This window comes from Engraulis encrasicolus, chromosome 20, assembly GCF_034702125.1.
Source record: "Engraulis encrasicolus isolate BLACKSEA-1 chromosome 20, IST_EnEncr_1.0, whole genome shotgun sequence".
In the NCBI taxonomy this organism is placed as follows: Eukaryota; Metazoa; Chordata; class Actinopteri; order Clupeiformes; family Engraulidae; genus Engraulis; species Engraulis encrasicolus.
The window spans coordinates 39,946,887-39,974,209 of record NC_085876.1 but is presented as its reverse complement, the minus strand read 5'-3'; the positions used below and the strand labels follow the sequence as shown (position 1 = coordinate 39,974,209).

The 27,323-nt window shown below is 43.9% G+C and overlaps 1 protein-coding gene across 1 annotated transcript in view; it reads left to right on the top strand.

Moving 5' to 3' along the window:
- atp9b (ATPase phospholipid transporting 9B) overlaps window positions 1-26,547 on the top strand; it is a 63,658-nt gene extending 37,111 nt beyond the window's left edge. The window contains exons 18-29 of the mRNA XM_063185941.1: window positions 1,563-1,646; window positions 2,061-2,231; window positions 2,991-3,089; window positions 3,988-4,077; window positions 4,880-5,024; window positions 6,117-6,181; window positions 6,679-6,834; window positions 7,602-7,666; window positions 8,828-8,936; window positions 10,326-10,383; window positions 12,695-12,898; window positions 22,928-26,547. Of these exons, the coding sequence (XP_063042011.1) occupies window positions 1,563-1,646; window positions 2,061-2,231; window positions 2,991-3,089; window positions 3,988-4,077; window positions 4,880-5,024; window positions 6,117-6,181; window positions 6,679-6,834; window positions 7,602-7,666; window positions 8,828-8,936; window positions 10,326-10,383; window positions 12,695-12,898; window positions 22,928-23,064 (1,383 nt within the window). The 3' untranslated portion in view covers window positions 23,065-26,547. The remainder of the gene's footprint in view (window positions 1-1,562; window positions 1,647-2,060; window positions 2,232-2,990; window positions 3,090-3,987; window positions 4,078-4,879; window positions 5,025-6,116; window positions 6,182-6,678; window positions 6,835-7,601; window positions 7,667-8,827; window positions 8,937-10,325; window positions 10,384-12,694; window positions 12,899-22,927) is intronic.
- The last annotated feature ends 776 nt before the right edge of the window (window positions 26,548-27,323 follow it).

Below are 27,323 nucleotides of genomic sequence, written 5' to 3'. Positions count from 1 at the left end.
AATGCAACTCATTTGATGTTTTTATGTGCTTTGGAGGCTGAGATGTTTAGGTTTTCATAGGCAGAGGGCAAAAAGGACTTGGGCATTCAGCAGGCTTTTTGTTGCAGGTGCCTTAGGCTAAAATGGGTTAAAGTAACCACAGTGTTGACAAAAGGTATCCTCCAAAGAACACATATCTTGTGAAGTCTTTTCAGTGTTCCACTTGCCGCTATAGATTTCACCCCCCAGCTTCTCTGTGTCCGGTAACATCATAACAACAAGCTGGACATACGTTCTCGTCTCCTTCAATCAAGGGCATTGAAGTCCCAACTGCAGTAAATGAGCATAGAGTGTCAATCCACTCAAATCAAATCTGACTCGGTCGGGACGTTTATAATTGTATCGGCACACTGTTGGGCCATAGCAGGACTGGAGGGTAGAAGCGGTATGTATTAATTAATGAGTGACCCACTTTGCCTTCGTCTGCTGTATACACCCGCCGCCAAATGTCATAATTCTCTTTATGGGGTGTTAATGATGTCGTCCGTTGCCCGGGTAACAGGGCCGCGTCGTCAATAAGTAATCAGGCAGCCCGTCCGGGAGCGTGCCAGATTTTTATATCAGAAATAAATACTCTGACCCCGGACACGGACACACACACACACACACACACACACACACACACACACACACACACACACACACGGACACAGACAGACATACACACACACACGCGCGCACACACACACACACACACACACACACACACACACACACACACACACACACACACACACACACACACACACCCCTCAGGCCACATATTTGGCCATTGATCTGGCAACCCTCTCTAAAGAGTTCAGGAGGTTCATTGCTAATTAACATCACGCATGTTAAAATGATTTTCTTTTCTCCCTTTTGTTTTTTGTGCTTGTCCCAGTCTGTTTTGCCTGAGTTCTTGTCCTATAGGCCTTTGTCCTACTTCTTCATCTGGTATTCTATACATTTTAATATATGTATGACTCAGTGTCCATATATTAATCCATAAATCTTTCTAGGTCGTAAAAGAAGTAATTGATATTGGTTTCATAAACTTAATTCTATTCTTCATATTCTGTGTATTCCACTCTGTGTGTCTTCATGTCCATATGAATGCATAAATCATTCTGTGTGGCTAGGCAGTTAAATGGAAGAAGGTACAAGTATTTGTGTACCTCTTTTCCCACGTATTGTTTTTTCGTAATATTTCATGTTACACTGTGTGCATGTGCCTGCATACATCGATGTTCATGCGTTGTTCCTGAAAACAGTGTTGCATGTGTTTTCTATATGAAATATATTTGCACATATCTATCTGTGTGTGCGTGTGTTCGTGTGTGTGTGTGTGTGTGTCTGTGTGTGTCTGTGTGTTCGTGTGTGTGTGTGTGTGTGTCTGTGTGTGTCTGTGTGTGTCTGTGTGTGTGTGTGTGTGTGTGTGTGTGTGTGTGTGTGTGGTTGTGTGTGTGTGTGTGCGTGCGTGCGTGCGTGCGTGCGTGCGTGCGTGCGTGCGTGCGTGCGTGCGTGCGTGTGTGTGTGTGTTGCAGTGTGGGAACATGGCCAGGGAGGGCCTCCGTACTCTTGTGGTGGCCAAGAAGTCTTTATCTGAGGAACAGTATCAGGACTTTGAGGTATGTGCCTCTTTTATTTCTCTCTCTATTTCTCTATCTAGCTATCTATCTCTCTCTCTCTCTCTCTCTCTCTCTCTCTCTCTCTCTCTCCCCCTCTCTCTCTCTATCTAGCTATCTCCCTAACTCTCTCTCTCTCTCTTTTTCTCTCTCCCTCTCTCTCTCTCTCTCTCTCTAAAATTCTCTCACTCTCCCCCTCTCCCTCTCCCTCTCTCTCTCTCTCTCTCTCTCTCTCTCTCTCTCTCTCTCTCTCTCTCTCTCTCTCTCTCTCTCTCTCTCTCTCTCTCTCTCTCTCTCTCTCTCTCTCTCTCTCTCTCTCTCTCTCTCTCAATATCTCCCCCTCTTACTCTCTCTCTCTCTCTCTCTCTCTCTCTCTCTCTCTCTCTCTAATCCCCCCATCTCTCTCTCCCTCTGCAGAGCCGCTACACCCAGGCCAAGTTGAGTCTTCATGACCGTGCGCTGAAGGTGTGTGCGGTGGTGGAGAGCCTTGAGAGGGAGATGGAGCTCCTGTGCCTGACGGGGGTGGAGGACCAGCTACAGGCTGACGTCAGGCCCACGCTGGAGCTGCTACGCAACGCTGGCATCAAGGTACACACACACACACACACACACACACACACACACACACACACACACACACACACACACACACACACACACACACACACACACACACACACACACACACACACACACACACATACACACACACACACACACACACACACACACGAGGACCAGCTACAGGCTGATGTCAGGTCAAGGGCCACACTGGAGCTCCTATGCAACGCTGGCATTAAGGGACACACACACACACACACACACACACACACAGACACACACACACACACACACGCACACACGCACAAACACACGAGGACCAGCTACAAGCTGATGTCAAGTCAAGGGCCACACTGGAGCTCCTATGCAATTAGGTGAAGTGCTTGAAAATGCTTGAAATTTGTGTCAAGTCAAACTGGGTAAGCCAAATAATAGATATAAAATGTTCAGGTACATCAAAAATCTGAGTAAGTGAGATTTCAGATGGGATTTGCCATTCGACACCCTAAAATTGATTGGAATGCAGGAAACTGCATCTTAAAAACACAATTTTTTCTGGGGGAGGACCCCCACACCCCCTTCCCGCGACCTATTAAAGGTGCTGGAAAACTGAAAATTTGGTGCTTGAAGGTGCTTGAAAAGTGCTTGAATTTGTTCATGAAAAAGGTGTGGGAACCCTGTGCACAGACCCCTCTACATGAGATACCGTAGCCAGATGCCAGACTTCTCATTGCCAGACGCCATCCTCGCTTGTCATCACTGTGTGTTTGCTCTGCTCTCCTCCAGATCTGGATGCTGACGGGGGATAAGCTGGAGACGGCCACCTGCATCGCCAAGAGCTCCCATCTGGTCTCCAGGAGCCAGGACATCCACGTCTTCAAACCGGTACACCGTCAAGACGCCTTGTGCAGGGCTGATAGTATTCAGGCTCCATGCCTGATTTCAGGCTTGACAGAGTTTGCAAAAATAAAAACATTGATAATAATTAGCCATTAGGTTATTCTTATCTCAGAAAGTGTTACAGGTTCAGGGTTTTATTCTACTATCAGGCTTGAATAATGTCAAAATAGGCCTACGTTACGTCACTATGCAGTATCTTGTCGTCGTCGTTAGAGCAGGGGAAAAAGTTCAGGATCAGGATTTTTTTTCACTATCACCCCTGCTTGTGTAGTTATAGATATAGCTCCTCATTTAAGCCTCGCTCACACACGTCGCTGCTAGTTACTCGCTCAGCGAATTAAGTCAATAGAAGGTCTATGTGTTCCATCTCTCTGGGAGACTTGAAACAGTGTTTCTCCTTTAAAATGATTGCAGAGTCCACTCTGTTTTGTTCGAATGGTGGTTTTCCATCCATTTCAAACAATACAGATATTTTTTTGGGCTCACCCTTTATTTTAGAGAGCTATTTAAATGTTTAAATGGCCATTGAGCATTGCTAGTTAGGTTGATGGACACTTAGAATCGATTTAGAATTCTTTTGATTGACAGTCAATCATAATAAATAATGTTGTACCGATACCAGTATCGGATGGGGGCCCAGAACGGCACTAAAATGGTGGTATCGGTATTGGCGAGTACCAACAAATTTGTTTGTATTAAAGTTGGTTGGTGGAATGGACAGTGTGCAGGATTTCTTTACACTTGAATGACAAACCCACTGGGATAATATCCTACGCACCTGCCCAACCACAGAGGTGTGCAAAAGCGTGTTCTTGAACTATTTTAATTCTTTGCCGCAGTTGGTCTGAGTTTCTTCCTGTTTTTTTGTGTGTCCTGTCCTCAGGTGTCCAACAGGAGTGAAGCCCATCTAGAGCTGAATGCCTTCAGGAGGAAGCATGACTGTGCCCTGGTCATCTCTGGAGACTCCCTGGAGGTGCGTGTCTGTCGTCATTAATGTGCTGCAATGAATATGCTTCTTTAGACCAGTGTTTCTCAGCCTTTTTTCAGGCGAGGCACCCTTTCAATTCAAGTAAAATTTCAAGGCACCCCAAACCAACAAGCCGTAACAATGCATTGCATCCGATAGGCTACCACACAAGCTTAGAAAAGTAACGCATTTGGAGACGTCACGTGACCTACGTTCGAAGTTGCAGCTGACTGGGGCGACCTATATTTACTTTATTGTGCGTAATTGGCAGATGAAAGATTCCACTGACTAGCATTAACTTATCAATTTAGACAAATATGTATTATATTAAATCATTTATTCATCAGCCACGTTTCCGCGGCACCCCTGTTGAGAAACACTGCTTTAGAGAATCCACTAAAAACAAGTTCATCCGTACAGTAGTGGCTGGCATTTCACTGTTTGTTGATTACGTACTCTGAGGTAAATTGTTAAGGAAATTGTGTGTGTGTGTGTGTGTGTGTGTGTGTGTGTGTGTGTGTGTGTGTGTGTGTGTGTGTGTGTGTGTGTGTGTGTGTGTGTGTGTGTGTGTGTGTGTGTGTGTGTGTGTGTGTGTGTGTGTGTGTGTGTGTGTGTGTGTGTGTGTGTGTGTGTGTGTGTGTGTGTGTGTGTGTGTGTGTGTGTGTGTGTGCTTGTTAATGTACGTATATATTTGAGACTGGAGGGTACTTTAAGTGTGTGTGTGTGTGTGCATGAGTGTGTGCGTGTGTTTGCATAAGTGTCTGTTTTTATGCTGATACACTGTTGTCTCGTGTGTGTGTGTATGCAGGTGTGTCTGCGCTACTACGAGCATGAGTTTGTGGAGCTGGCCTGCCAGTGCCCAGCGGTGGTCTGCTGCCGCTGCTCCCCCACCCAGAAGGCCCAGATCGTACGCCTGCTGCAGCAGCACACCAACAACCGCACCTGCGCCATAGGTCAGACACACACACACACACACGCACACACACACACACACACACACACACACACACACACACACACACACACACACACACACACACACACACACACACACACACACACACACACACACACACACACACACGTTACTACTACTACACAACTACACCACTACTACACAACCACACCACTACTACACAACCACACACACACAGACACACACACACACACACACACACACACACACACAGACACGCACACACACACACACACGTTACTACTACTACACAACTACACCACTACTACACAATCACACACACACACACACACACACACACACACACACACACACACACACACACACACACACACATTGGAAACCTATTTTCACTCTGTGGCTCTTGGTTTCACTAGTCCCGTCCGGTTAACTTCAGATGTATTTTCTCTAGAATAAGAGGACGTACAGTATACAGCAATTCAGTATCAGTTTCTGAAAATGCACTTGTAGTTGCCCATTTTGTCCACTAGATGGTAGCCTTCAATTATGACATTTCTACGCAGAGCTGCAGTTTATTACTGACCATATGGGTTCGTTCATGTTACTCTGAGCAGAATTGATTGATTTGACCCAGACTTCATATTCATGGCAGCAGTGGTGTAGTGGTTAGGTAGTTGAACTGTAGATCACAGGGTTGCAGGTTCAATTACCCACCCTTGCCAATCCCTTCCTCCCTCCACGTCTGAGATGCCCTTGAACAAGGCAACAAACCCCTTACTGCTCTTTGACCAGTGCCCTGCAATATCTGTAAGTCGCTTTGGATAAAAGTGTCAGCTGGGGGGCGCTCTGGCGCAGCGCGCTAAGCCCCCCACATTTGGGCTTGCATGCCCATGGGGACCCCGGTTTGAGTCCGGCCGGGGTCATTTCCCGATCCCACCCCGTCTCTCTGTCCCACTTGCTTCCTGTCACCATCTCAGACTGTCCTATCAAATAAAGGCATAAAAACCTCTAAAATATATATATTTTTTTAAAAAGTGTCGGCTAAGTGTGATGTAAGGACTAAGGAAAGTAATATTCACCTATTCTAAATTTGTTTTCCTGTCTGTAGGAGATGGTGGGAATGACGTCAGTATGATCCAGGCGGCAGACTGTGGGATTGGCATTGAGGGGAAGGTAAGACACTATGATGGTTGCATGACTTCTCCATCACCAACTTTATGTCTTTCTTAGTGTATGGCTATACCACTATGAACTGTGTAAAAAAAAAATGATGTCCACCAATACAAATACAAACTTGTGCTCATACTTGTGCACATCATTATGAATGATCACAACAATTAGGCAGAGCACAGTCTGATATCTTTACTTAGACTCAGTATCTCACACAAGTAAAATAAAAAAAATTAAAAAATCTCACCTTTCTGCAGATATTTAGATTCGCTTGTCTTTTAAAAGCAATTGTGTCGTCTGCTGCACAGAGGTGAAACGGACGTCTCTGGCTGCCGACTTCACCAGCCATCACCCAGTTCAAATGTTCATGCTTTTCTCATATGCTACATCAGTATGAACTGTGTCAATATTTAAATGGCCGTTAAAAATCTACTGCTGCAGATATTCAATTACGTACTGTATATTTTTTGAAACGGTGCCCGTTGTGTGGTCCGCTGCAGGAGGGGAAGCAGGCGTCTCTGGCGGCCGACTTCTCCATCACCCAGTTCAAGCACATCGGGCGTCTGCTGATGGTCCACGGCAGGAACAGCTACAAGCGCTCGGCCGCCCTGGGCCAGTTCGTCATGCACCGAGGCATGATCATCTCCACCATGCAGGTCGGGGGACACAGCACCAGGCCCTATACTGTTCATTGCACTACACATTGCCCTATACTGTACATTGCATTACATTTACACTTAGCTGATTTAAAATGATACTACATTACACTGAGCTGACTCCCCCATGCAGGTCGGGGGACACAGCACCAGGCCCTATACATTGCACTCCATTTACACTTAGCTGATTACCTCCGCCAAGGAGGTAATGTTTTCAGTCACGTTTGTCTGTTTTTTTGTTTGTTTGTTTGTTTATTTGTTTGTTTGTCAGCGTTGTTGGTAATAGGGTGTACCATAGTCAAAAGTTCTATCAAACAGTTTACTTGGCGGAGGTCTGCACTATCAGAGTGCACTCTAGTTTTACATGATACAACATTACACTCAGCTAACTTCACGTTATGCAACTTTACTCTTAGCTGACACTTTTGTCCAAAGTCACTCCGTTTTTTTAGGTACAGGGTATTGGGTGTTGCTCATGGGTCATTATGGTAAGTTGGGTGATGACCACTCCTCCATGCAGGTCGGTCAGGACACAAGGCCCTTTGCATTAAATTACATGTACTGTACATTTTTGTGACGTTTTTGTCCAAAGCCGTTTTTCCAAAGTTTTCATGCAAAGCGGATATTATTTAGGTGTAGAGTTTTCCTCATGGGCTGTTGTCAAGTTGAGTGCTGTATAGTTAATATAATCTCAGTGTGGTTTTAACTTCTCTGGTGTGACATGAAATGAATGAAACTAATTGTTGTTGTTTTCTTGTCCTATACAGGCAGTGTTTTCCTCAATTTTCTACTTCGCCTCTGTGCCCTTATACCAAGGCTTTCTCATGGTCGGGTATGTACCACTCAATACTATTGCCTCTACCAATTTCACTCTTCTTTGGCATCCTTTGTGTTCTTTTCTCTTTTGCTCTTGATTTCAATCAGTCACCTTTATCTGTTAAAAGCACTGTAAAATACAGGATTTATTTCTTCATGAATTTCCCAACCATTCTTACTGCTCCTCTCCCCTTCTCCTCTCCTCTCTTCTCTCTCCTCTCTTCTCCTCTCTTCTCCTCTCCTCTCCTCTCCTCTCCTCTCTTCTCTCTCCTCTCTTCTCTCTCCTCTCTTCTCCTCTCTTCTCCTCTCCTCTCCTCTCCTCTCCTCTCCTCTCCTCTCTCCCCTTCTCTTCTCCTCTCTCCCCTCTCATCTCATCTCCTCTCCCTTGCCATCTCCTCTCTCCTCTCCTCCCTACTCATCTCCTCTCCTCCCTACTCATCTCCTCTCCTCTCCCCTCGCCTCCCCTCTCCTCTCCTCGCCTCTCCTCTCCTCGCCTCTCCCCTCGCCTCCCCTCTCATCTCCTCTCATCTCCTCTCATCTCCTCTCATCTCCTCTCCTCTCCTTGCCTCTCCCCTCCTCTCCTCTCCCCTCGCCTCCCCTCTCCTCTCCTCGCCTCTCCTCTCCTCGCCTCTCCTCTTGTCTCCCACTTCTTCTCTCTCCTCACATCTTCTCTCCTCTCTTCTCCTCTCTTCTTGTCCCCTTCCCACCCCTCTCCTCCCTACTCCTCTCCTCTCCTTTCCTCCCGACTCCTCTCCTCTCCTCCCTACTCCTCTCCTCTCCTTTCCTCCCGACTCCTCTCCTCTCCTTTCCTCCCGACTCCTCTCCTCTCCTCTCCTCTCCTCTCCTCCCTACTCCTTTCCTCCCGACTCCTCTCCTCCCTACTCCTCTCCTCTCCTCCTGACTCCTCTCCTTTCCTCCCGACTCCTCTCCTCTCCTTCCTCCACCTTTCCTCTCCTCTCCTCTCCTCTCCTCTCCTTTCCTCCCGACTCCTCTCCTCTCCTTTCCTCCCGACTCCTCTCCTCTCCTCTCTTCCCGACTCCTCTCCTCTCCTCTCCTCCTGACTCCTCTCCTCTCCTCTCCTCTCCTCTCCTCTCCTCCCTACTCCTCTCCTCTCCTCTCCTCCCGACTCCTCTCCTTTCCTCTCCTCCCGACTCCTCTCCTCTCCTCTCCTCCTCAGCTATGCCACCATCTACACCATGTTCCCGGTCTTCTCGCTGGTGTTGGACCAGGATGTGAAGCCTGAGATGGCCCTGCTCTACCCAGAGCTCTACAAGGACCTCACCAAGGTGGGCCACCATGCTGTGCTGCCTTTTAAACATAAAAATAGTAAAGATAAAGAATGTGAAAACATATTACAATTTCACATTCTTTATCTTTAATATTTTTATTTTTATTTTCCCCTCCCTGACTATTCCTGTGTTATTTGTGTCTTGAAATGTCCATGTGGGCATTTGTTTATTTGTGTATTTATGTAAGCTACTGGATACCTGAATTTCCCCCTGGGGATTAATAAAGTTACTCTACTCTACTCTACTCTACTCTAATCAGACCCAGTTGAGTTGAGTTGAGGAGAGGAGAGGGACTGAGGAGAGGAGAGGAGTTTCGGTGAAAAGTTGAGGAGTTTCGGAGAGGAGTTTCGGAGAAGAGTTGAGGAGAGTTTGTTGCGTACAATGCTATATCCTAGGCTACAGCAATGAAATAAGTCTGGTTAACGCTGTAAGGGCTTCCGCACATTGGCTCCGACAAAGTGCTGAGCACCGCTCCGTGAAAGTTAGATTCCATTGTTTTCAATAGACCCCTGCACATTGGCGCCGCAGACATTCGCGGATGTGGAATAGCAAAATAGAGACGAGTTCTATTTTGTCGGCGCCGCCCATTGACTATGTTAGTGTGAAATTGGGTTTGGGGGTCCGAATTATGTCAGAAGCGAAAGTGCGCGGCAGTGCTGTCAGAGCCAATGTTTGGCCGGCCTAAGACTAGCCTGTAAGTAAAATGTAGCAGCATGAGATGTAGGCTATCTTTTTAGTTATAGTCTCCCATTGAAATCTAACATGCAGCATTTGAGGTCCCATGCATGTAGAATTAAGGGCCAAAACATACCAAGGCGGAACGGAACGGTCGTGGGACGAACGCGGTCTTTCTGCTTAGTTTCGGCCGGTGTGTTTTTCTCTGCCTTTCACACTGACAGCGTCGGCGTGCACGGCCAGTCCTGTTAAAAAAAAAACCCCACAGCTAAAGCTAGCGTGCTACTTTGCCATTCATTTGAATGAGACACCGCCGGTCGCCGGCGTGAATACGCTCGAGTTCTATTTTCCAAATGCAGCGCGGCGCAGAGCCGGCTCCCGCGCCGCTGACGCCCGACTACCACTGGTTGGTGTGTAAGGACAGATATGTTTCAATGTATTTTCACGCCGGTAAAAAACGCGGCCGTTCCGCGACGCTTTACCGCCCTGGTGTGTAAGAGACCCCTAATGTAGAAGTGTGTTTCTAAATTCATCCTACATATATTTTATTTATTTATTTATTGGTTGTCCTGTTCTAGTAGTCAGTAGGAGATTTTCCTTTTCAAATCACTTACTGTATGTGTTTGGACTCACCAAGTCCACTTAACCAGGTTCTGCCTCATTTGTTTTGGGGACATGTTCACTAATGTGTATCCTGTTTTTGACTTGCAGGGTCGTTCCTTATCTTTCAAGACATTCCTCATTTGGGTGTTGATAAGTGTGTACCAAGGTAAGGAAGTCTTCCTGTTGAAAACTTCACTCTCAGTCTTTTAGACATAATGAGTCAAAAATAATGAACAGCATTGATAGCACTGTTGTATGTGCACTCTGTAATATTTGTAGTAGTTTGTTTCCAAAATGCACCCACCAATTTATTTATTTATTTATTTATTTTTTAGGGGCTTTTTATGCCTTTATTGACAGTATAGTATGAGATGCTGACAGAAAAGGAGTGGGTGAGAGAGATGGGGGAGGTTTGGGAAATTACCCCGTCCGGACTCAAACCGGGGTCCCCATGGGCATGCAAGCCCAAATGTAGGGGGCTTAGCGCGCTGCGCCACAGCACCCCCCCCATTTACAATATTACCTTTTTCTCGAATACTTACCAATACCACCATCAACATTTGAGTATTCAAATTTGGCAATAATAGGCATCTCAGTGTCGATGAGCAGCTTAGTTGCAATACCTACTCTGGCCACCATCCTACACAATGCACCTTAAAAGGTAAATATGCATAGGACTAGTCAAGTCAAGTTGCAAGATGTTGCAGGTGGTCTTAAAGGTTGTGTTGCGCAGATGTCATTCCCGGTCTTAATGGTTAAGGTTATTACTGACCGATCTGACCAACAGTAGCAAAGGTTCGTTAGTATTTTCAAATATTATTTCTTACATGTTCAACACAACTGTAATGAATTGTATTATGTTTATTGCTGTATGCAGACCTTTTCCAGAGCTCATGCGTATGTGTGTATTTTGGGATTAAATTAATAATTTATGGTCATGATCATATTTCCACTTGCACTTTGTAAAAACATCTTTTTGGCCGGTAGGACTGACAGACAGGTGTTGACACTTGCACACGCAGAAATACACGTCACACTCTCTCTCTCTCTCTCTCTCTCTCTCTCTCTCTCTCTCTCTCTCTCTCTCTCTCTCTCTCTCTCTCTCTCTCTCTATCTCTCTCCTTTTGACTCTCTCCCCTTAATTTCCTCACACACACACACACGCACACGCACACACGCACACACACACACACACACACACACACACACACACACACACACACACACACACACACACACACACACACACACACACACACACACGGCTATTGTGCATTGTATTTGGCATTGTACCTGTGCCACCACTCCCCGTGTTGCCACCATATTTGTATTTCTGACTGTCCAAGGACAACATAGTCAAAGTGGCACGTAGCGTCTGACACACACACAAACACACACACACACACACACACACACACACACAAACACACACACACACACACACACACACAGGTGTGACCCACATGTGACATCTGCTTTCACAGACAAAGCAAAGCACACCAGCCACACCCATCTACAGACACTTTGACATTCCTGGCCAGTCGCTACATTCTTCACAGGGGGAGCATGTGGAGTGATCATCACCATGGGGTGACATTTAAAGGAACATTTCACCATTTGTCGAAATGTGCCCATATGTTTCCCATCTCCCCTCAGGTTAAATAATTGAGTTTTGCCATCTTGCCATCCACAGCAGAGTTCTCCTGTCCTTAAATTCGTTGCTCTGGTGGTATTACTCCTAGTTCCAAAATGCCATTTTATTATTGAACAGAATGGGACCATTAGCTGCTAGCTGGTACCATTAGTTTTAGTGATGCGTGCTAGCTTGGAGGTGCTAGTTGCATCTCCAGTCATCTTCACCAGCTGGGTGTATATCCAAGTACAAACTGCTAAACTTGCTTTCAGAAGATAGGTAGCAGAGATGGTTTATTTATCCCATAAGAAATTGATAGGAATTGAAGCAAATACAAGAAAATAAGTGTTAACTTCTAATGCCGCAATGTGTTTGGTCATTGTCCATGTCTATCTACCTGGTCCTCAAGACATATTGATATGTGTTTTATATCATTCATAGCTAGTTTTAATTTTTTGTTTTTTATTAGCAGTATTATTATTTTGTATAATTTATACACTGTCAATGGTTTACATGAGGCATTTAATTCCAAATTAACTCACTTTCATTCTGAATAAAGGTTAATTCCGCTTTGAAAGCTTTATGTAAACACTTCTTAATTCGGAGTTAAACGAAAGATCAAAGTAAATTCGACAGAACTATTTCATTCGGAATTATTAATTCGGAATTAAAAACGTCATGTTAACGTAGCAAATGTCAACCTCATCCCTCAAACTTGCACTTCCTTCTTTATTTCCACTTCTTCCTTTGTTTTTTCTTCTTTGTATTTCATACAATTTATATCTATATTGTCTTTCAACCACCTCCCTTAACCTTGCCTGCCCTTCCTCCTCCTCACCCCTAGGTGGCATCCTGATGTACGGGGCGCTGCTGCTCTTCGAGTCGGAGTTTGTGCACGTGGTGGCCATCTCCTTCACGGCGCTGGTGCTGACGGAGCTGCTGATGGTGGCCCTGACCGTGCGCACCTGGCACTGGCTCATGGTGCTGGCCGAGTTCTTCAGCCTGGGCTGCTACCTGGCCTCCCTGGCCTTCCTCAACGAGTACTTTGGTAAGAGGCAGGGCCGTCGAAGCAAATTGTGGGCCCTATGTACAGTACAATCAGCTCCGATGGATGTTTTGGCCCCCTAAATACATGAGGCCCTAGTGACAGTCACACGTTACCCCCCTCAACGAGTACTTTGGTAAGAGGCAGGGCCGTCGAAGCAAATTGTGGGCCCTATGTACAGTACAATCAGTTCCGATGGACCCCCCCCCAAGCCATATACTGTATCTACAAATCTGCATCAGACTATGTCCAGGAAGACAGAAGCTGAGGCACTCAAGGTTGCATTTTTTTTTACTTTTTTAGCCCCTACACTGATGAGCACCAAGGAAAAAAGGTGAAGACCCAGAAGCACTCCAATTACCTGCTTGTGTTTGCTACATCAGACTATGCTTTGGCCCCCTAAATACATGGGGCCCTAGTGACTCAGTCACACCCCTCAACGAGTACTTTGGTAAGAGGCAGGGCCGTCGAAGCAAATTGTGGGCCCCATGTACAATCAGCTCCAATGGACCCATCACCCCCCAAGCCATATATCTACATATCTACATCAGAGCCCCTCAATACTGTACATGGGGCCCTAGTAGCAAATTGTGGGCCCCATGTACAATCAGCTCCAATGGACCCATCACCCCCCAAGCCATATATCTACATATCTACATCAGACTGTGTGGGCCCCCCTAAATACTGTACATAGTCACCCCCCTCAACGAGTACTTCAGTAAGAGGGTTGCTGACTCTTGAGTGCTTTCCAATATGCGGACTCCCGTCCTCGGGTCTGTGCATGTGGCCTCACGTTTCGCTGCCGACGCCCCGCCTCCGCTGAGAAAACTATAACCAAAGAAAGTGGATCTAACAAGAAGCGTCATTTTGTTTCCTTTCCGGTATCCACTTTATGTCGGGTGAATGCCCCTTTAGGAGACCTTCGATTAGGAGACCTTCGGAGTCTTGAGGTAGAGAATAAATGGAGTCCCCTTAGTGCTGTAGATGGCGGTAGCGCACGTCTTGTGCAAACACCACGAAAAGAGAAGAAGAAGGAGGGACAACTTTAGGAGACCAAATTTTGAGCACCCGCTTTTGCATTGAGTGGGCGTGTTTCCTCTTATATATATATATTATATATAATATATATATATATATATATATCCAACCTCTTTGCTATAACGGTTCCCGCTGTTAGCCTAGCCACAACAACTTTCGGGGGACTATTCCTCATTCATTATACCGATTGGAAATGAGAAAATGACATTCATAGCGAGGCCACAAGCATGCAAGGGAGGATGGTTGTTAAAATATTAGAAAGCACCCAATATTCACACACGAATGTACGCACCCTCGAAAAGACACTGAAACACACACACAGAACCACAGATACACATGCATACACACGTGCGCACGCGCGCACACACACACACACACACACACACACACACACACACACACACACACACACACACACACACACACACACACACACACACACACACACACACACACACACACAGACCAACACACACCCTCTTCAATGTTTATGTAGCAACGAGCAAAAATAAATACGCCTCTCAAGCTGTAGTATATATTTATCGCTAGCATTGCAAACCTCCACAGAATGGCTGCTTTACGATGCTCAATTCTGCTTTGCTGTACTCGATGCTCACAAACACGTTTGCTTTTCTCTTTTTTGCTTTCCTCTGCTCTCTCTCTCTCTCTCTTTCTGCTTTCACTGAACACTCTCTCTTCCCTTTCATCGACTTATTGTTTGTTTTGTGCTTGTCATCCTTCCTTTCTCCTTGATTTGGCTTTTGCTTTAAATCGTGTCACACCTCTTCTGTTACACCTCCACTCAATCTCTTCTGAATTCGTCCTTCCTCTTTTTTTCCATCCTCCCCATCATCTCTCTCGCGTTCGCCCCTCTCTTTCCCCCTCTCTTTCTTTCTCTCTCTCTCTTTCTCTGGGACAGGCATAGGCAGAGTGTCTCTCGGAGCGTTTCTGGGTAGGTTTTTTTTTTGCCAACTTTGGACAGGTGGCTGTCCCCGTCATTTGCTACTCCTCCCTCCTCTTTTCCAAATATCCTTCCCTTCCCTCCTCTCAACAACTGTTCCTTCCTTCACCACCTTCAGTTTTCCTGGCGGCATCTTCTTTCCATGCAGGTCCTCTCAGTTGCAGTGATCCACGCCAGTGTTCTCCTCCAACCATAATCCTCAACCCCCACACCTTCACCCCATCTCACCCCACCCCACCCCACCCACCCAGGCTTTCTCCTGTAGGAAGAGCTACATGCTCTTCCCCATGCTCCAACATACTCTTGTCCAATGATGGTGGTTTCCCGATTTACCACCCCAACTACCCACCACCCCCCACCCCACACCTCACTCCGCAAGTGGTGCCAACTTCACATCATGCTCTTGTATGAAGATGGTGGTTTTTCCAGGACCTACTGTTATCCCACGCCAGTCTGTTATCCCATCCGTTCAGCTGCATGTCTACACGCACCCCCTTTATGAATACTGTCAACAGCTGTTGGTTTTTACCCATTCACAGGGATTAAAGTTTTCCGTCGCTACGACGGAATTCCGTCAACTGGATTTTCGTTTGGACGGATTTCCGTCCGTATAATTTATGTCAATTAATTTACAATTTTTACGTTCCAACTGAACTCAAATCGAGAGCACTCCTGGTCATGAGAAGGGGACGAGAGGTGTGTTTGGTGTAGGCCTACGGATGTAGTTAGGCTATACACTCCACCATTGGCGGTGTGATACAACATTCACTCATCAGTAGCCTATTGGGTCATCCCCTGTTCTTCCGTGTTCCAAAAAAAAGTACACGAGCGGTCAACAATTCTGTGGCAGCGCAACGCGAGAGATTAAAAAAACAAATAGCCAAAATTGTTGCTGATGGCAGAAAAGAAAATAATTGTAATACAATGTGTAACGTTTCCATATCATTGCACCTGCCGTGGCAGATATTTAGAAAAAAAAATTAATAGTTTACTTCGACTGCGTATGATGTCCTTTTCATGAAGGGTTTGCCTTTTAAGCATTGTGACTCTTACTAGCATTATTCATAGCCCCAATGGGACGACTATGGCAGCTAACTAGGATAGCCTACCATGCGTTTCATCCTCAAAGTTTAGCGAGTTTGACTGGCTGCGTGTAGAGCTAGTTGTCTTTTTGACAACGGATAATTCACAGTCTCATCTGTACTCATAGCAGATTAACTTTGTTGTTGCCGATGTATATATTCAATAAATAAGTGAAAAATGGGTTGCATTTGGGTCACGGATAGGCTATCCCTGGCAGAGCCAATTTATGCCACGTCTTGTTCTGGGAAGCAGTGTTCTGATGGGTGGACTCATGGTCGATAAATGCCGTTTCGACGTTTGTTTCACTTTCAATGCTGGTTACTGTGTGACGCTATTTCTGCTAACTGGAATAGTGTGCAGCAGCAACAGTTGTGTGTGCGCTTGTTTTTGAGTGGCTCAACGTCTGTGCCCATCTTATCGGACTATGCGTTTAGTTTGAGTTCAGTTGTAGCCTATTTGCGCACTGCGCACTCAGGACTGATGGGTGGGTGATTTGCCTTGATTCGAGTGGAAAGCTGCGCGACAAGCTTGGGAAAGTGTGTTACTTTTGTAAACGATAGACGTATGTCTGTGACTGTCGTGTCTGCTGCGTCCTGTCAGCTTGTAGAACACGTGCGCATAGGAAGAATCGGGGACGTTTTTTAAATCAATGGTAAGCGTGTGCTTGGCACCGCACATCGAGAAGCAAAAAAGTAGCCAGTAGTTTTCAAAACGGTAGAACACAGAGGTAGACATACCGCACCCTGTTTGTAAACGTCAACAAGTTATTTGTAACAGGATGAATACTGAAAAAGGCCGAAGGGTGAAAAACATACAAATAATTAAAGCTAGTTTTCTCCCTCTGATTGCTATGATCAGGGCTTTTTAAATGTCAGAAATACAACTGCAAGCAATGCGCACCACCCAGATAGCAAAATGTTTTTGGCAGAGTTTTGGGCCAAATTGTGTCTTGGCCTTTTGGCTGGCTTCGGTTTGAGTCCCCGGGCCAAAAGTGGCCCAAATTTGGCATGCCAAAACCAACCAAACCCAGCCATAAATTGACCAAAGTTCACCCAAAACCTATTTGGGATTTCCACGTACAGCCTTAAAGGCCCCAAAAGGAATTCCAGACCCCACCCTTCAGCCAAAATGCAGCCATAAAGTACCCATAACTGTCCCAGAACTGCCATAAATGAGCCTAAATACTGCCATAATGTACCCATAATTCAGCCATAATGTACCCATAACTCTCCCAGAACAGCCATAAATGACCCTAAATACTGCCATAATGTACCCATAATTGATCCCAAATGTAGCCATAATGGGGCCAAATGTCACTTATTTGTCTTATAAGTTTCAATGTAAACGTTAAAATGTAAATACCGGTATACAGAGAAACTTATAAGACAAATAAGTGACATTTGGCCCCATTATGGCTACATTTGGGATCACTAAATATTCCTGTTTTATTGTTGAAAATCGCACATTTAATAAATGCGTGATTTTCAACAATGAAACTGGAATATTTATGCATCTAGAAAAAAAAAAAAACAAGACAATTAAATACATTTCATCATACTTTATTGCCTCCAAATGCTGTGACTGGTTAGGGTGGGCAAGTGGCTGGATTTGATGGATGGGTATAGCTGCACGGCAGGTGGTGGAGGACTGGGTGACTTGATGGGTGCTTGTATGTCTGGGTACAGGCCTCTTGTTTTCATCTTGGTCCCCTGGCCAGTAAAAGCAGGTACTCTATTGCCACATAGAGGTAGGTAGATCAGATCAGATTCGCGACATCTGGGAAAGAATAAAAAGATAAACCAAATTGAATTACTACATGCAAAAGTAACTTTGAAAACAGTGGCATTACATTTAGCAAAAGTAACTTTGAAAACAGTGGCATTACATTTTTTTCTTCTTTTATTTAACCTTTATTTAACCAGGAAAATAAACCTGTTGAGATTAAAAATCTCTTTTAACAAGGGTGTCCTGGCCAAGTGGCGGCACAAATGCACTTGATTAATAGAGTAATAGACGGGAGAGGGGGGAGGGGTGTTATTAAAATTTGGTACCTGTTTTTGAGATCCGATTTGATTGACCCCTCCCACAGGTGACTGCAGTGTCCGTTCGCAGCACAGCATCTGAAAAGAGAATGTAGATGTTATTTCATATTTTATACATTTTAAATGACATGAGTAGTAGGCTACAGTAGATTGTACAACCATCTACTAAATTGTCAAAAGTAAAAGGGAGAAAAAGAATAGGAAAAAAAACAATACTCAATCAAACAAAACCCTGCCAAAACATATAACTTGCACTTGAGTATATAGTAGCCCACTGATTCTAAGATCAGAGTACTGGTCAAATTGGAGGGTTTTTTTTAACCTAGGTTTTAGGTTTTTCAATAACAACGAAGCAGTAGGCTATCTGTCTCATTATCTGTGCCTACAGTAGAATAACTGGTGAAACAGACTAGTCACTATGTTATATCATGTGCCATTGTTAAAGCTTTCTGACAATTAGTAATGCTCCCACTACCCTGGACTCAGTAGGCATATCTGAGGTGTTTTTTCCCCCTTATTCAGTCTTTTCAGAGATCCTGGTCTGGGGGCAGGCGTTTGTTTACATTTCACCATGAATTCACTTCTACTTTTATCTTTGACACCTCTAGTAAGCTACTCTCTGTGTTGAGGTAGCCTATTACAAATGTTAGAGCAAGATTACATAGGCCTACATGGGCCACATTTCTGTATACGGTTTACCCCCTGTTGTTGATAGCTGAACAATACACACTGCCTTAACAACTGATCATGTTAAATAGCCAGCGCTTAAACACAAACCGACCATTGCATTACCCAATACAGACGTATACTTAAAAGCAGTTACATTAAAAGCAAAGACTTTCACAACGAACGAAGATTAGACCAGAGAGAGAGGTTAATAAATTGTGGAACCAACCTGTAGTATGCCTGTCAAAAAACAAGTTCCTCCACCGGGTGACTTCAGCAGCAGCACATCTGAAAAGACAATGTAGAAAAAAGCAGATTCACTCGATTGCTTCAGTAGTAGGCTAGAATTACAGTGAGTCCAACACTTTCCGTGACAGACAGATATTGCTAGATAGTGCTCTGCTTTGTGCCGATAGGTAGAAGATGCTCCATGCCTGAGTTAGCTAGCTCCTGGCTTTTGCTAGCTGTCGTTGGGCAGTTAGCTGGGATTGCTGTTGTTGTTCTTTGATTGAAATTCCCTTGGCATTGATATCTGAAAGTGAATTTCAACCACAGAACAACACTTAATCAACCGTTACTGAGTATGAGGGTAGCAACTAAGATTAAATGTCACAGTTGTGTGTCACAGACGTTTGTGTTTTAGCTCCTGTTAAAAGGGTATCTAAGTTTCAGCCATTGAGAGTATGGTTTCAGCGCATAACACGGAAACCGACGGTCACAGACCTATGAAATCAACATGAAAACCGATAACACAAAATGCCTCATCTCTTAAGTCATCGGCGGTTGTATTTAATATAAAAACGTGTCAACTGCACTTACCTGCATAAACTGAAGTCTGACACACACTGGCGCTGGGGAAACTGAAGTGAGGCAAACACGAGTTTCTCTTGACAGTTGATTTTGGCAGTCTTTTGGGTTGCCGTAAGCGCACCAATGTAGAACGTTGCTGTCCCGCTCTCCACCCGAGGTTCAGATTAACCTGACACATGCCATAACCTGGCCATAACTCATTCATTCACAGTCCGCGCGTTTTAATGTGTCGTGGGAAGCCATAAACAACCCATATTTTAGCCAAATCTTTGTTTTTTTTGCTTTCCAGAGGAACGCCCCAATTCACTGGCGCCCAGGTCAACCATAACCATGCCAAAATTTTGCCAAAAGCTTATGGCTTGCCAAAAGGAAGCCATAAATTGCAGATATCTGCCAAAACAAAGCCAAAATATCTGCTATCTGGGCAGTGGTTTCACCAGAACAGTGTTTGCCCATTCTAATGTGAAAGACAAAATATAGCCTACTACTACAACAAAAAACCCCATAATGGGATCACTCACTGTATCAACACATTGCAATTCCAAGTCAATAATTCTGTGAGATCAGCTACCATTTTGAAGCAGCATTCATTGTGAATCCATTCTGCATGATGTTGTGAACAATTCATAAACAATGGGTAGAAATAAGAGGAAATAACCAAAACATGCCCCAAATTTCAGTTCAATCTTTGCAGTCTGATATAGTATCCATTATCCCTCCATTCTCGGCCAGTTCTAGTCAATCTGGTGAGCGGCCTAGGCCTGCCCGCCCTCTTTCCTTTTTTTGTATTTAGAAATTGGCATCTGTAAACATAGCATTGTAGGCCTACATCTGATTGAGCACATCTGATCTAGTACCTACAGGTACACTCATACTGAGTCTATATAGGTCTACTGAGTGTATAATGAATATTCATTGTTCATGTGAAGTGTAAAGATTTATGTTGGTTGAAGTTCTGATTTTGTGGCACTTTTTGGTATTACTGGCGCCCTCAAGACATAGGCCTATTCTGCTCTAGGCGACTGCCCCGTCTGCCTATGCCGCTGGCTCTGGCACCATTCCTTGCATGTATGTTTCGTCTTGAGGGCAGAGCCTGGCTACATTGGTTTTCGTAGGGTTACGGAGTGATACTCGATCGGGTGCCTAACCGGTAAAAAAGTTCAGTCAGATTACTTTTTTTTGCTTTAATCCCTGCATTCATCCAGGGCTCTAAATTAACACCAGCCAACCGGCCAAATGCTGGTGAAATTTCAGTCTGGCTTGAAGAAAAGACCAACGTACAAGCCGCTTTGACCCATTAGTGAGTGTGTGATGACATTTTTTAATTTAGAGCTCTGCATTCATCTATTGCTTGAAAATTCGGTTACACTTTACTTGACGCTGGCATCATATGCATGACATGAGACGTCGACATTGTTAGGGTTGACTTTACCATAACTGAATGTCACTTAATGGCATCGGTCATAAAATGTTTATGACATTGACATAATGTTTATGACACGTCCATTACTGCGTTACGACACTGTTATGACATGGTCATGTCATACCTGTGGCACCAGTGTCGAGCATTAGTGTTGCCATTTTTTTCCGTGAACTTTGACAAGTGTTGAATGCATGTAGCATGTTGATGAGGACTGTCGCCTCTACTGCAAGGGTGGCATAAACGGTAGCATAAACGGTTTCACATAAACACTTCGAAACTGGCATCATCATCAATACCATCCTCACACAGACACACACACAGACGCACACACACACACACACACACACACACACACACACACACACACACACACACACACACACACACACACACACGCACACACAATGCACTTCTAGTTCTCCTGTGAGTGACCTCCTTTTTTTTTACATCACATAATGTATTCCGTTATCACTGTACCAGAACTGAAGTCAGGTTCCCCTTAACACCCATGGGTGATAGTGTGGTGTGCTCACAGCCAATGAAAACTTTGTTAGGTTTTTCTTTTTTTCTTTTATTTACATGTCCATAAATAAGCACCCAGCGTGTCACATTGCACCTGTTGTTCACAGTCAACTGTTGATGTTTATCTTTGAAACCCGAGTCCATAGTGTTGTTGGCACCTAATTACAATACAAAGTCCTTATTTAACCTGTGAGAAACTGCTTGACATACCCTGGATATTAGTTTTTTTTATTTTAACAGTAATGTTTTTTTTAATATCGTGAGTCTTGTGCCATATGTGATGGCAGAATCGTACTGCCTTGGAGGTGCTGTACTATGGAAAAAAAAGTCATATTTGCCATATCCGGTAACACTTTATTTTAACGGGAATTTAATTAATGTACTTACTCATTCGGCACAGTGGAATAATGGGTGTAATGACGTGTAAATGCAACAGGTGTACATGTTATTACATTGTACTCACAATGTGTATTTTTGTGCTTCTACAAACCAAGAGTGCCTTGGACTTCAGTTCAGCCCTTTGCCTCCCTGGAAGCTTTGGCCAAGTATTATAAAACCACTTAAAGGACCAGTTTGGTCAATTTCAATATGCTGTTATTTTGCTCACGCTACCCTTGACTTGTCAGTACCCGATGATGCCACATTTTTCGGCTAAGCCCTTTCCGAGATATGAGCGATTCTAATGGGGCCAGCGTTTGTTTACATTTTTTAAAAATTTAACATAGGCCTACTCTAAATATTTTCCCAAAAGGTAACGCTGTTTGCTAGTTGTCTGCTGATGTTGTATAATCTTTCGGATGTTTTTGGAAATAAATAAAAAATATTTTTTTGAAATGTAAACAAAGCGCTGGCCAAATTACAATGACCAAGATCTCGGAAAAGGCTGAAGAAGAAAAAAACAAACCTTCAGGTACTCTCAAGTCCAGGGTAGTGTGAGCGTTGCAACTGCATGTTGAAATTGACTGAACTGGTCCTTTAATAGTACATTGTGGACTTTATTGTCCTTGTGGTGTGTAGATACATAAGATATATGATAATAGTAATAACATGTACTACAGTTGTACGGTACTTGTTATTGCATGTTATTGCACCAGTTATTCCACTGATACCTAATGAGTAAGTACATTACAATTAAAGCCCCGTTAAAATAATGTTACCCAATTTCCTTTAGCAATTTCAATCATCGGCTCCATTATCTAACATCCATCTATCTGTCCATCGTTCTGTATCTCTCCCTTCCTCTCCCCTCCCTTCCTTCTCCCCATCTCTCTCTCTCTCTCTCTCTCCCCCACCCATCTCTCTCTCTCTCCTCTCTCCCGGTTTCTCTGTCACTGCACCCCTATCTATCTATCTATCTATCTATCTATCTATCTATCTATCTATCTATCTATCTATCTATCTATCTATCTATCTATCTATCTATCTATCTATCTATCTATCTATCTATCTATCTATCTATCTATCCCTCTATCTATCCCTCCATCCAGATTTGGGCTTCATCACCACCAAGGCCTTCCTGTGGAAAGTGTCGGCCATCACGGTGGTGAGCTGCCTGCCCCTCTACATCATCAAGTACCTCAAGAGGAAGTTCTCGCCGCCCAGCTACTCCAAGCTCTCCTCCTGAACCACAGACAGAGACACGGAGAGAGAAGGCAGGGTGACCTGTCCTGTCGACATGGCCTACCCACCCATCGAGCTGCGCTACCGTACGCTACAAACTGCTCCTGGACCGTTTGTTAAGTTTTGGGGAATGGTGTTGGCTTCAGTTGCTGTAAAGGATTCATTTGGCACGGGCCGAAAAGCCTCTCCCCATTTGTTAACACAGTGCACGGGTTGTAGCTCATGTCGACATTGCAAGGATCCCCTACTTCCTGCTTTCTCCTGGCACAAGACATGGCGAATAGTTATGGCACATGTATACTGTACACCCTCGTCGCAACACTGGAACAGAACAAAAACCTGGATGGGTGTGGGGGTTGGGGGTGGGAGTGGCTGACTGTCAGGCAGGCAATGCCATGATGGAGATTGGTGGGACCACGTGGGTTATTTCATACACTTGAAAAAAAAAGACTGAAGCACTCGCAATTGTAGGATGGAGAGACATTGAGAACAGTCGGATGATGGGAAGAAAGATAGGGAAGCCTGGTGACATGGTTGAAAATGGCCTTTTTTTCTTTAACACACAAAAAAGAAATTGAATGTGTTGAGCTGCTGAACTTTCTGCTCTCCTCTCCTGGGGTGCATTTCTGGAAACCAAAGTTGCTCACTTTATTAGCAACTTTGCTGTTTGCGGTGCAATTTCCCATTGGCAACTACTGAAGTTGCGAACTGCTAACAACTACGCTTTCCAGAAATGCACCCCGGTCCTCTAGTCTAGTCTGACCAACACCCCGCCCACCCACTGTCCCACTGACCTCCTCCTCCTTTTTTGCATATGCGCTACTTGAATCTGTTTTAAGTCATGGGGCTGAATTTGAGTGTACCTACCTTTTTTATGATCCTGTTGGACAGCTTTTTTTGTAGAACCGTAACCAGCCCCCTGCTGCTTGGAGCCAAGCACAGCACACAGACTTTTGCAGCACACCTGCACATGAAAACGGCTCGGACAAAACAAAACAAAACCAACAACAAAAAAAAGAACGACCATAAGCCATGTACGTACACGGCTCTGAACTTTGGATTTGCAGCACACCTGCACCTGAAAATGGCTCGGATGAAACACACACAAACACACACAAAATAGAAACAGATGTAAGCCATGTGGCTTTTGGACTTGCAGAACACCTGCACCTGAAAATGGCTTTGACCTAACAGACACACACAAAAAGAGAAAAAAAAATCTCTGAACTGTGACCTATCTCTGACCAGCGGTAGGTCAATCAGAATTCTCACCGCACCTGTGGACATGGCAAGACAGTGGTTGTCTCTCTCTCTTTTTTTTCCCAAAAAGAGTAAACGTCTGCACATCCCTCCGGCTGACCAGGTGCATTACAAATGATGTTTAGTCCACAATGAAGAAAGCAAAGGCTGCAACACTATGTGAAGTGCAGTATTTTTGGGGGGTTTGTTTTTTAGTAAGCAACGCTTCTTCCTCAGGCAGAATGCAATGACGAAACTTTGCTTTCTAACAATAAAAACGGGAGTTTGAGCAGTGTGGCAGACTTTGTTGGAATTTTTTGTTCTTTTTTTTTCTTTTTTTTTTGGTCTCTTGTACAAAGAAAACAAAGTTGGCAACACTACATTACCTTTTATTATTATTCCAAATCAAGGTTGCTTCCTCAGGCAGAATGCAATGGCAAATCGCTGCTTAATGATAATAATAATAAAACACAGGAGTGTTGTGGACTTTGCGTTCTTTATCGTTTCTTTTTTGGCCTCTTGTACGCATCCCTCTGCTTCTGCGCAACACACAACTGTTCACCAGCTGAGATGACTGCGACTTCCAAAACACATGCTCTGCCACCAGACGCCCACCAGCAGCATTTGTTTCTTCTTTTTCTCTTTTTTTTTGGAACTTCTCGATGTTTTATTTGTTCCAGGAACAGTGTCCTTCCTTTTCTGCCTTGTTTTTTTTTTTCCAATGGATGTACAGATCTGGTGTGTTTGTACACTAGACACTGAGACTTGCGTTTGAACAATTCTGTGCTATGACACATCCTTTACAGTACATCTCCTTTTGACGTCAATCATTCCCCCCTTTCTCTCTCAGACGATGACCTCTTTCTTTTTAATGATTGTGGCGAAATGAACAAAGTTTGTCTGGTTGGCGCAGTGGAACTAGCTGCCTATGTACAATCCTGCTACAGCGATGACACAAGCATTGTTTGTTCGGTGTTTTTATTTTTACTATGGTGATTTTCAGTGTTTCTTAGCTTTTTGCCTCTTGTCTCAATCTTAGTCATTACCAAAAAAAAGAACATCCCATCATTTCAACTTACTGTAGATGTGGCAAATGTCATGCCTTCAATCAGTTAAAAAAAAAAAAAAAGGTGTATCCTCAGTGCAGCATGTGCCATGGATGGTTGGTCGTTTCTTTTGTGGATTCAGCTTATTTTGTTGTTTTATATTCTATTTTAATTGTAGTGATTGTTTCGTTGCTAACATAACCTTGTAATGTACTGTCTGCTTTGCTGGTTAACAGTCCAGCGGACACAAGTATTTGTTAGGATGAGTTTTATCATTCATAACATTGTTTCCATGCTACTGATTTTGTTTGTGTGTTCGACAACTTGAACATAACACCTATTTAATACTTATTTGTGTGAATGGACTAAGAGGGAGTGATTGTGTGCATGCATGTGTGTGTGGGTGTGTGTGTGTGTGTGTGTGTGCGCGCGTGCAAATGTAGTATGTGCATTGTGTAGACGTGCCATACGTTGACATCACATTTCAGTTGCACTAAGTTGCACTCTGTTTGCTCTGACCTTTTGTTTTTATTTCCTATTTCTCCATAACCTACTGCATTGGTTCCCAAACTAGGGGTCGGGAATAGTCTTAAGTCCAAAAGAACAGCTCTTTTCCAAAATTAGATCTATCCATTTTATAGAATGTTGGGAAATTGACATTTTTGTATTGGGTATTCCATTGAAATGCATTGCAAAATGCATTTTTATAGAGGTTTTAAAGTATGTTCTCAAAACATTTGAATGGCAAGAATTCACACATAGATGATAAGACCTCTTAACAGTCAATTCCAATATTAAAATGCAAAAAGTCAAAAATGGTGGATATAGCGTTTTGGAAAAGACCTCTTTAAAGTTTAGGAACCACTGCACTGACCTACTGTATCTGCCCAGCAAGGCAGCAGCCTTCGTGCATCTGTTGTTTATAACGTGTCAAAAGATTTGTTTATTGTTGTCTTTGTTTGTTTGTTTCGCTTTCAATCCAAACACTGAATGCGTCAATCACACAGCAGTTTACTCCAGGAGTGTCCCAGGTAATATGGCAACTACGATTCTGTACACAAGATTCACTGCTTTTTATACGTGAGCTTGCATTCCATGATGTCTTTTGCTGTTTTTCTCTTTTTTTAATGAAGGAAGCTGTATGTCGAGTTCTGTTTCATGTTTCATTGTGAGTAATAAAAGAGCAATAACTTTATGTATCAGCCAGAGTGGAGGCTCTGTTCTGTTTTGCTGTTTTGACGTTTTAAGAAGTTAGTGCTTTAACACTTTACAATAGCAGTTCCTCAATCGCGGTACAGTATTGGCTCTTCCTTAACACTTAACTCAACATTAACTAATTTGTAAACAAACCATTTACAAATGTTTGTAAATGAGTAAGAACCAATATACAGCTGTACAACCGAGAGGGAATCTGATCTTGCAGGATGAGTGTCATGCGTGTTTACCGGCAGGACACTTTTATAGCCAGTGGTTTCAAGTCTTGAGGACAAACTGTCATGATTAATTAGACCAGTGGTTCCCAACCTACTGTATGGGTCGGGACCCAACCTATGGGTCGCCAAAGATCCACAGTGGGTCGCGAAGCCCTCTTGATTTTAAGGGGTTTCATTTTGATATCATATATGGCCCACGTTGAATAAATGACATTGCATTTAAACTAATATATGCATAGAAGCAACAAAATGTAAGTGATACATTAAACAGTTATTCTATATTTGACCGAAGACAAATTGAGGAATAAAATGATAACTAATGAGTTTTTGCAGGAAACAGAGTATCATGTGACAAAGCTTACAATGGTAAAAATATGGGTCCCTGAAGAAAAAGGTTGGGAACCACTGAATTAGACTGTCTGTGTCTGCAGCATTAACATACAGTACTTTCTTAATCATTTACAAAAATGTGTAAATGTTTTCTAGAGAATTAGTTAATTATTTGCAGTGTTTGTAAAGCTTTTAGGAACTGCTATTCTTAAGTG